The sequence below is a fragment of the Bactrocera latifrons genome, unplaced genomic scaffold (assembly GCF_001853355.1).
Source record: "Bactrocera latifrons isolate USDA-ARS-PBARC rearing strain unplaced genomic scaffold, ASM185335v1 scaffold_141, whole genome shotgun sequence".
In the NCBI taxonomy this organism is placed as follows: domain Eukaryota; kingdom Metazoa; phylum Arthropoda; class Insecta; order Diptera; family Tephritidae; genus Bactrocera; species Bactrocera latifrons.
Genome location: NW_017534864.1, coordinates 348,172 through 358,378, shown reverse-complemented (window position 1 = coordinate 358,378; position 10,207 = coordinate 348,172). Strand labels below are relative to the sequence as shown.

Sequence of the window (10,207 nt, the reverse complement as noted above, 5' to 3'; positions counted from 1 at the left end):
ATCTCCTTTTCCCTTACTAATTAGCACCAGCCGTTGCTTTTTCCAGGGCTCAGGGAATATTCCGGCTTCAAGGCAGGCGTTGTACATGTTCAGTAGTACTGCCGKKCGCTCTGCAGCRATTATTTTGAGAATTTCTGATGGGATACCGTCCGGTCCGGGTGATTTGTTGCCCTTGAGCTTGACGGTGGGTTGCCCTTGAGCTTGACGGTGGCAATATTGAACGCGCTATTCATGACATACTACTTCATTTAGTGGAAAAGGTACTCGAAAATTGGGTTTATCGAATTCGTTCCAGCAAAAGGAGGAGCCATGTGAATGATATTATGTTAAGGCCATAATTGTATCGATTGAACTTCACTTTATTTAAAATACATTTAAATTTGCTTAACAATTAGTGTTTGTTTTTTTATTAAAGAAATCATATTTTTTCTATATAAACGCAGTAATGTTCCACCACAACTACTTTGTAGTAGTTGACATTTTTTGACTCTAATCAACCCTACTAACACACAGTTGAAACCCGTAAAAGTTGAAATTTGACAATATTTCTACCGAAATTTTTGGACTGGTTTGAAATAAGATCGATAATACCGAATTTCAAACCATCAAACAAATTTCGGAAAACCGTAATAGCGGTAATAGTACAATAAAAAAAGTTAATTACTCATAGTAAACGCATAGCAATGTACACAATACATCAACTTCTAAGTGTTACTGTTAAAAAATAAAATAATCATACTAATGTTATTGTTCTATTCTATCTTCTATTGAAAAAATTAAGTAATTTTGTAAATTACTTTTACTTAAATCACCAAAAACATATAAAATATGTAAATTGTAAGATTTGCCAAAATGCCGCCCTAAGCAATTTCTTGCGCCCTAGGCAACTGCTTGAAGAAATTCACCGACTCAAAAACCAAAATCGAAAATCTTTCATTCTTCTTTAAAAATAAGCGATAGCAACTAAACTTGTTTGAAATATCGAATTTTTGTTTGTAAACTAACTCGGTTCAAGTACACAATAGTGGTTTACAAAAAAATCAAAACTTTTTTCGGAAACTGTAAAAAACAAATTTTTGAGCAAACTTTGAAAAATCTCTCAACACTTAGCATAACGACAATTGAATTGTTTGTCCTCCTTCTCAGAGCAAATTTTCGTTTTTGACAACGGCAATATGGATTTGGTTCTCGATAGCAATACGAGAAACTGTTGTACAAACATGAGTGATCGCTGTATGACTTTTATAGCGGGATTCTGTAACCAGTCTCTAGTCTCTATTTGAAACATTTTGTGGTAAAATCTCAATTTGTGACTAGTTACTATTCACTATACAGTCTCTAGCTTTAGTCTCAAAATATTGCCTCAAATTTGAGACCTGGTAGTTAGCTAGTCACAAACCCAAAAAGAACTTTTGTCTGCCATTTTGAATATACTGAATAGAGATCACCATAGATATTAATCGATTTTCGCTTTTTTATATTTTGTAAGCAACTCAAACACGAAAATGTTAAAAATAAATTAATTCCGTTAATATTATGAAACAAAGTCAACATATATTTTTATTTTTATTGATAATTATGTTTTTTGACTATGTTATAGAAAATTTAATATTTGTTATCGACATATTTATTTTCATTCAAGTATAAAAACAACTCTGAATAATGAAATGTAATAGAGTTTGTGACTATTACTTACAGAACAGCAAAATCGTCTCAAGTCTCAAAAATTGTCTCTGTCAAATTTAGAGACTTGATGTGTGGAATACAATGCTCGCGACAGACTGCAAACGACAGCTGTCAAATATTAAAATACACACGTTCTTATCGACGGACCTATTTTGACAGCTGCACGACTACACGACTGCAGGCCGACAGTTGTCGTTCTCGCTAACTTCAATTTTATCCTATATTTGCCAACGACAGTAGGACGACAGTAGAGTTGTCAGTAGAATGGAAGATAGAGAGATGAGGTAGAATGGTGATGCCACTAATATACTCTAACAAACTTGACGTTATTTTACAAATAAGAGCATAAAATAGCTCTGTCACATCATTTGTAATAACAATTGATAATTTAAAGCAAACATATTTACCTATTTACTTATTTTTTGCATAAAAAATTTCACTTTGAACAAAATATTAAAATTTCATTGAAAAGCAAGGTATTAGTATGGCCACAACGAAATTGTGTGCATACAAAATGTACAACTGAGTTGTTTTGTGTACATGCCGGCAAACAAACGTTCATGTAGTAGGATTCAGTTCACTGTCGTGCTGCTGCAGTCTGTCGCGAGCATTGTGTTCCCCATATGATACAGTATCACAGTACAGAATCGCACGGTTAGTCTGACTCGCTTATAGTAATGACTGAGTACACAGATCTAAGCCTACAAAAAGCAAGGATCCGCGGGCAAACACACAGCTTTAATAGACGAAGATTCAAATGCTGAAGTCAATTTTCATTCAGTACCACCTTTAGTTATTTATAATTCATTCCTCTTACTTTCACTCAGTTTATGCGATAAATTAGGAACTTTGGCCGGTCGTTTCAAGTAAAAACGCGAAAATATTTGCTTACTATTTGTTACTAATTCATTCCAATAAGCCAAAAGCTTATACTTTATTGATATTGAGACTCAATGCTGTTTTTAACGCATCTGTTTTGCATATATATGTATGTATATACCATATGTATGTATGTTTGTCTGTTGAAACACAATTCATATTTTAATAAAGGCATGCATAAGAAAATAGATTAATTGTCTGTGTTTTTAGTATCATTAAAATATTATACATTCTGAATCCACATATGTACAAACATATGTATGCACTAATGTATATGTACATACATACGTACAGAGGCAAGGTGAGTTCAAAGCTGGTTTAGCAACACGCGATGGAATGTGTAAATATTTGAATGCTTGCAAAGGTTGCATACATACATATTTGTATAGATACGTAGATAAGTATATATGTACATACATATATGCGCCGTTCATTGAAATAGTCAACTAACTCCTTGCATTTAAGTTTTGAGCAACTCCGGACTTACGTCACTTTTATTGTGAATAACGATACACATTGGTTCCCTGATTAAACTAATAGCCATTCTATGAAGCTGCAGTGATACGGATTGCTTCACTCCTATATTGTAAGATATAATAAGTTGTGAGCGCATTATGAAAAGAGAAACACATTTTTTATATTATGGAGTTACACCACTTTTGCAATGACCGACACATTGTTTGTTTGCGTCAACGTGTTTGAGAGGTCTCTCAGTTGCTCATTTAATTTTGACAACAATTGCGAGTGGTAGTAAACTTTTCTCAGCACAGCAGTTTTTTTTATTGAAAATAAGACATTAGGATGTACTTTTTTGGGCAATGAAAATTTTATTCAGTTATAGTACATCGGATGTAAAGATTGAAATAAGTAAATCAGAAAAATATATTCGCTTCTTTTTGATAAATGTTATATATATAAAGAGCTGGGTTTATTTAGCCTTATCCGTCTACCTGTATATAAGCGAAATAATAACTCAGTTTTTTAGATATCGTTCTGAAATTTTAGTCACGTCTTTTCCTCTTCAAAAAGGTGCTCAATTGTCGGAACTATCCTTATCGGAAAACTATAAATTTTATCATATTTGGCTTGGTTATAATCTAAAACAATGACAAAATCTCCGAAAAAATTGTTCAAGGGCATTCGGTGCAACCGAAGTAAGACTATTTCCTTGTTTTACAATTTTTTCAAACCAATGCTTATTTTACAATTTTATATAACTAATTATTCCTCTTCATGCATTGCTAAAAATGCATCAAACAATTTTCGTTAAATAAACAATATGACATACCCTAATGCTTCTCTAAATACCTTGCCGTAATTAATTACCTTTGTTACTTCAGTGGTAGTAGTTATGTTCGCCACATCAGTATTGTCTTTTTCAATTTCACGAACAATGTCATTTGGCACGAAAGCTTTTGAGTCCACAAACGATTTCTCTTCAACGATTTTCCACTCTCCGGTCTTAGTGTCATATACTTTTGTTGTGTACGTTGTGGTAGTCGTATTGATGACATCATCAACTATTTCGGGGTAATGAGTATCATGAGCGCTATCCACAGTCTTCTCTTCGACGATTTTCCACTTGTTCGCACGCTGATCGAATATTTTTTTCTTATACGTAATTTTGTAAGTACCGTCGGATTCGCGACTAACATAACGCTCGATTGTTGGCTGCTTTTTGTTTGTAGCGCCAGTGCCGGTCTTTTCATTCATCTCTGTCCATTTTTTAGTTTTCACATCATACACCTCCTTCCTTGACGTACTCTTGCTTTTCTTCAGTGAGCTTTCTTCAATTGTTTGTTCAGAGATATTTTTCTCTATTATAGAGGACTTTTTCGTCGATTTGTTTGTTACATTGGAGGCCAATTGCCTACTACTACCACTTACAACTACGTCACTCTTCAAGTTTTCAGTCAGTGATGTACTATCACCTTGACTTGTAATTTCGGAGTGTGCGGTGCAGGTAATGGAATGGCTGTCGTCATCGATTGCTCTTTGTGTACTTTTCGTAAATGCCGTAGACGTTTGTTGTGTTTTTGCAGGCGATGTGATTAGCGGCGCTATTACTGGTGTTGCAGAACCATTAATGGCTTTGCCATCAATCGTCGATAACGACGTATAGCTGTTTACTTCGGCGCTACTGTTGTTCACATCATTCGTTAAAAACTTGTTTGCCGATGATGTCATTTCAACATTTGTAGATGTGACTTTGCCCGATTTTGCTGTATTCGATGTGGAAGAAATGGACTTTGAATTTTCGGTGGACATATCGGTGATCGTAATTCCACCATCAATGACCTTACTGCTACTGCTTGCGGACTCGATGTGTGCGAAATTGGAGCTGCTCGTGCTTGTCATGATACCGGTTTGAGATTTCGAAGAGGTCAAGTAAGCTTCATTGTAATTGTAGCCAATACTGGAGCTACCGCTACCAACTATCTCAATGACGTCGATCGGCACCGAAAAAACTGGTTCCTTTTTGTCGCTCTCAAGCAGATCGATGGATGATATTATCTTAGCATTGGAAAAATCATTGGAGATCTCTTCATAGTATTCTGATTTCTGTTGAAATGAGGATGATGAGGATGACGCCTTCGTCGATTTCAATGTGTCACTCGTTATGGAAGCGATTGGCGCTGATTGGCCGCCACCGATGCTGCCCACGTCACTAACGATCTCGTACAGCTGTTCTTGCTGCTGCTGTTGCTGCTGTTCAATTTGTTGTCGGCGCTGCTTTTGCTCTGACCTCGACTCCATGTGACTGATGTTGCTACTGCTGCTCTTGAACAAATTCGACTGCAACTGCGACTGCGTGCCGGAGTGTGTGGTTGCCAGCATCGATTTGTTGCTCGCCGCTGACTCGGATTTTTGCAGTGTCTGTGAAGTTTTCGTCCACGTAGGCGACGTCGTCGGAGTTACTTCCACCGCCGATGAGCTTGTTGATGCTGACTCGGTGCCAGCGGTATGCACCACAGTTTTCGAGGAACTAGAGGTGTTGCTGCTTGTGCTTGCAGCAATTTTGCTGTTGCTGAAACCAATTTGTTGCTGCTTTTTCTTGCTGCCTTTCGAGACCATTTTGACAAGTATGAATTCGCAGAAAGCTCAAAATTCGGTTTGTTTTTAAATTGAAAATATTTGAATATACGTTATGTCTTTTATCGATCACAGTCTATCTTTTCCGACTAATTGGATACGCGTGCGAATTTCAGTTAAAAACAATACAAAAGGCAATCGAAAAAACACGATGAACTGGGCAACGTTGTTAGAAGCAATATACTCGCATAGTATGGTTAGTATGAATTAGCCAATTTAAAAGCACTAGCAAACACTACTTATTTCAAGAAAAATCTCACACAACACTCAAGCGCAGAATCCGAAAGTACCACTACAAAAATATTCAACGTTTTTTAGCTTTTGATTTTTTTCCTCTCTTTTTTCTGTGGCTATTTTTTGATTTGTAATACTCTATTGTTGTTGGATGTGTGTCAGTCGTTTCGTTTATCGTTTAAAAATCACAAGCAGTTTTCCGAAGATCGCGTGCAACGCGTACCAATGCCCAAAGCGAACTGATCGTTCAGTTAGTGGCTGGAACAGCTTTTGGCCGTGTACCAGCACAAATCGCTACGTTTAGAAAGCAGAGTGGGCTTCAAAACCCCCTGCTCACCTTCCCCAACTGCTACTGACACACCAATACACTGCACCAAGTCTGAAAGCACGATCGTTATGTCGCTCCGTAAACGCATATACATATGTATGTATGTACACATTTATATACTTATTTGCATGTACGTATGAAAGTATGTAGGTAAGCACCGACAAGTGTAGGCAGCGCACAACTTGGATTTTATACCGCATATGCATACATTCATACACACTATAAGTATGTGTGCGTGGAGGCAGCTTTATGTATTCGAATGCGAAACTTTTGTTTTTCTTTTGATGTCAGTCTGAGTTTCAGAGCTTTACCTACGCAGCTCAGTTCAACCGCGTTTTATATTGAATCTGCAGCTTTTTGCTTGGCGTTCTCGAATATGGTAAAGCTTTGACTTTTATCAAGCAGTATTTTGCATCACCTACACGGTTTATTATTATTATTATTTTTTAATTAAAGCCAAACCTTTTCTCTAACTGAAATAGCGGCACATTTAATAAAAAATTGTTTGCAGACATCAACATTGAATATTGAAATTAGGTGGAGCTGTGCAAAATACATGCAAACATAACATTATGTATTACATACATATGTATGTATGTGTTGTAGCATTTAGTTTTTGATTTATGCAATTTTTTGAAAATTTGTTAGAAATCGCGTACGTTATATGCATTTCAGACTTTCTAATCATTCCTTAAAAAATACTTCCTGATAAAACTGATTTTGTCAGATGTAGGAGATATTGATTAGTGAGTTAATAGCTCAAGAAGATTGTCTATTTTATACTTTCTTCTTCTTCTTAATTGGCGTAGACACCGCTTACACGATTATAGCCGAGTTAACAACAGCGCGCCAGTCGTTTCTTCTTTTCCCTTCGTGGCGCCAATTGAATATTCCAAGCGCAGCCAGGTCCTTCTCCACTTGGTCCTTCCAACGGCGTGGAGGTCTTCCTCTTCCGCTGCTTCCCCCGGCGGGTACTGCGTCGAATACTTTCGGAGCTGGAGGGTTTTCGTCCATTCGGACAACWTGACCTAGCCAACGTAGCCGCTGTCTTCTAATTCGCTGAACTATGTCAATGTCGTCGTATATCTCGTACAGCTCATCGTTCCATTGGATGCGATATTCGCCGTGACCAACGCGCAAAGGACCATAAATCTTTCGCAGAACTTTTCTCTCGAAAACTCGCAACGTCGAATCATCCGTTGTTGACATTGTCCAAGCCTCTGTAGCATATAGCCGGACGGGAATTATGAGAGACTTATAGAGTTTGGTTTTTGTTTGTCGAGAGAGGACTTTGCTTCTCAATTCCCTACTCAGTCCGAAGTAGCACCTGTTGGCAAGAGTTATCCTGCGTTGGATTTCTTAGCTGATTGTTGGTGGTGTTTACGCTGGTTTCAAGATAGATGAAATTATCTACGACTTCAAAGTTATGACTGTCAACAGTGACGTAAGAGCCTAGTCGCGAGTGCGACGACTGTTTGTTTGATGACAGGAGATATTTCGTCTTGCCTGCGTTCACTGCCAGACCCATTTGTTTTCCTTATTCAGTCTGGTGAAAGCATAACTAACGGCGCGGGATATCAATATCATCCGCATACGCCAGCAGCTGTACACTCTTATAGAAGATGGCACCTTCTGTATTTAGTTCTTCAGCTCGAATTATTTTCTCCAGAAGCAGGTTGAAGAAGTCGCACGATAGAGAGTCGCCTTGTCTGAAACCTCGTTTGGCATCGAACGGCTCGGAGAGGTCACTCCCGCTTCTGAAGTAGCTTTTGGTGTTGCTCAACGTCAGTTTACACAGCCGTATTAGTTTTGTGGGGATATCAAATTCAGACATCGTGGCATAAAGGCAGCTCCTTTTCGTACTGTCGAAAGCAGCTTTGAAATCGACGAAGAGGTGGTGAGTATCGATTCTCCTTTCACGGGTATTTCCAAGATTTGGCGCATGTTGAATATCTGGTCGGTTATTGATTTTCCAGGTCTAAAGCCACACTGATAAGATCCAATAAGTTTGTTGACGGTTTATCCCACGGCAGTTGGCGCAGATTGTGGGGTCTCCTTTTTTGTGGATTGGGCATAGCACACTTAAATTCCAATCGTTGGACAAGCTTTCGTCCGACCATATTTTACAAAGAAGCTGATGCATGCTCCTTATCAGTTCTTCGCCGCCGTGTTTGAATAGCTCGGCCGGCAATCCATCGGCCCCCGCCGCTTTGTTGTTCTTCAGGCGGGTAATTGCTATTCGAACTTTTTCCTGGTTGGGCAATGGAACGTCTGCTCCATCGTCATCGATTGGGAAATCGGGTTCGCCTTCTCCCAGCGTTGTGCGTTCACTGCCATTCAGCAGGTTGGAGCATTTTTATTTTAGTATGCTGTGGGTATCAGTTACTAGATCACCTCTGAGGGTTCCACAAGAGTATGTTCCGGTCTTTAAACCTTGGCTAGTCGCCGCCTCTTTTCGTAAAACTCTCGAGCATTACCTTTGTCGACCAGCTTGTCAAGCTCTTCATACTCATGCATTTCAGCATCTCTCTTTTTCTGTCCGCAAATGCGTCTCGCATCGCGTCCTCCTTCTTCAACTCTCAGTATCTATCCCATCCCGCAAATGTTGTTGTCGATCGTAACGTTGCGACGTAGGCAGATTATTTTCCCTCCCCTGCGACACGGCACTCCTCGTCGTACTAGCTGTTCTTTTGCACTTTCCGAAAGCCAGTGGTTTCGGTTGCAGCTGTACGAATCGTTCGGCTGTCTGTTGTGATTGCAGCTTCTCGACGTCGAACCTTCCTTGTGTTTGGTGGCTTGCGTTTTTAGCTGCACAGAGGCGGGTGGAATCTTGGCTGTAACAAGATAGTGGTCCGAGTAGATGTTCGGACCTCGGAGCGCACGCACATCTAAAACACTGGAAACGTGTCTTCCGTTTATCACAACATGATCGATCTGGTTGGTGGTTTTCGATCCGGAGACAGCCAGGTAGCTTGATGTATCTTCTTATGCTGGAATCTAGTACTACAGACAACTATATTTCGGGGCCCGGTGAAGTCGATCAGCCTCAACCCATTTGGGGATGTTTCCTCATGGAGGCTGTATTTACCGACTGTAGTGCCAAAGATATCTTCTTTGCCCACCCTAGCGTTAAAGTCGCCAAGTACGATTTTGACATCGTGGCGGGGGCAGCTCTCATAAGTGCGTTCCAAGCACTCATAAAAAGCATTTCACATCGGCCTTCTCTTCCGTCGGGGCGTGGGCGCAAATAAGCGATATGTTGAAGAACCTCGCTTTGATGCGGATTGTGGCTAGACGCTCATTCACCGGAGTGAATGATAGTACTCGGCGAATCCCACACCAAACTTGCGGTCCTTTATATGGCCACTGTAGTAAATGCCACAAGGACCTACTAGTCTCTGGACTTTGCATCACTTAAATTCCAAGTATATGTAATATTTCCCAACCATCTATTCTGTAATCATGCCAAGCAAACAGCTGTCGAAGATTCCGACCCCACAAAGATAGATGAGAAGACGTATTCCGTGCTAAATCTCTTGGGGCTTTAATTCCTTCAGTATTTCAATTTCTTGTCGCCCATTACAATTATCTCCAGAGTCTTAACAATCTTTGGAAGACTTAAGCTATAAACTCAACTGGTCTTTGAAATATCCATAAACTTGTGGCTCGATCTTTTGCTAGAAGTGGAAAATGTCGGAATTATTAACACATCTTGAAACCGAAATATAAGATTTGAACAGCCATATGTTCCGTATATTTAAAGAAAATTACATATTCGAAAATTAATTAAATTACTTAAACATTTGTGGTCGACTATAGAGTATTCTGGCGTCTATTGGCGTCCAGAAGGGGTATTAGTCAGAGTTAGCAATTATATAAATTGTAATGTGCATATACCACGAAAATGGAGTATGTGTCTGCGATGTCTCGCTCAACAACCTACGAGCGTTTCAAAACCGGCTGAAACACGTATTTATTTTCATTCGT

At 39.1% G+C, this 10,207-nt stretch overlaps 1 protein-coding gene across 3 annotated transcripts in view; it reads right to left on the bottom strand.

Annotated features, from left to right (window-relative positions):
- The window catches only part of LOC108965535, an 18,468-nt gene extending 12,353 nt beyond the window's left edge, over positions 1 to 6,115 (bottom strand). For all 3 annotated transcript variants that reach the window (XM_018928022.1, XM_018928023.1, XM_018928024.1), the window contains exon 1: positions 3,892 to 6,115. In XM_018928022.1, coding sequence (XP_018783567.1) covers positions 3,892 to 5,640 — 1,749 coding nt within the window. In that variant the 5' untranslated portion in view covers positions 5,641 to 6,115. The remainder of the gene's footprint in view (positions 1 to 3,891) is intronic.
- Positions 6,116 to 10,207: the final 4,092 nt, after the last annotated feature.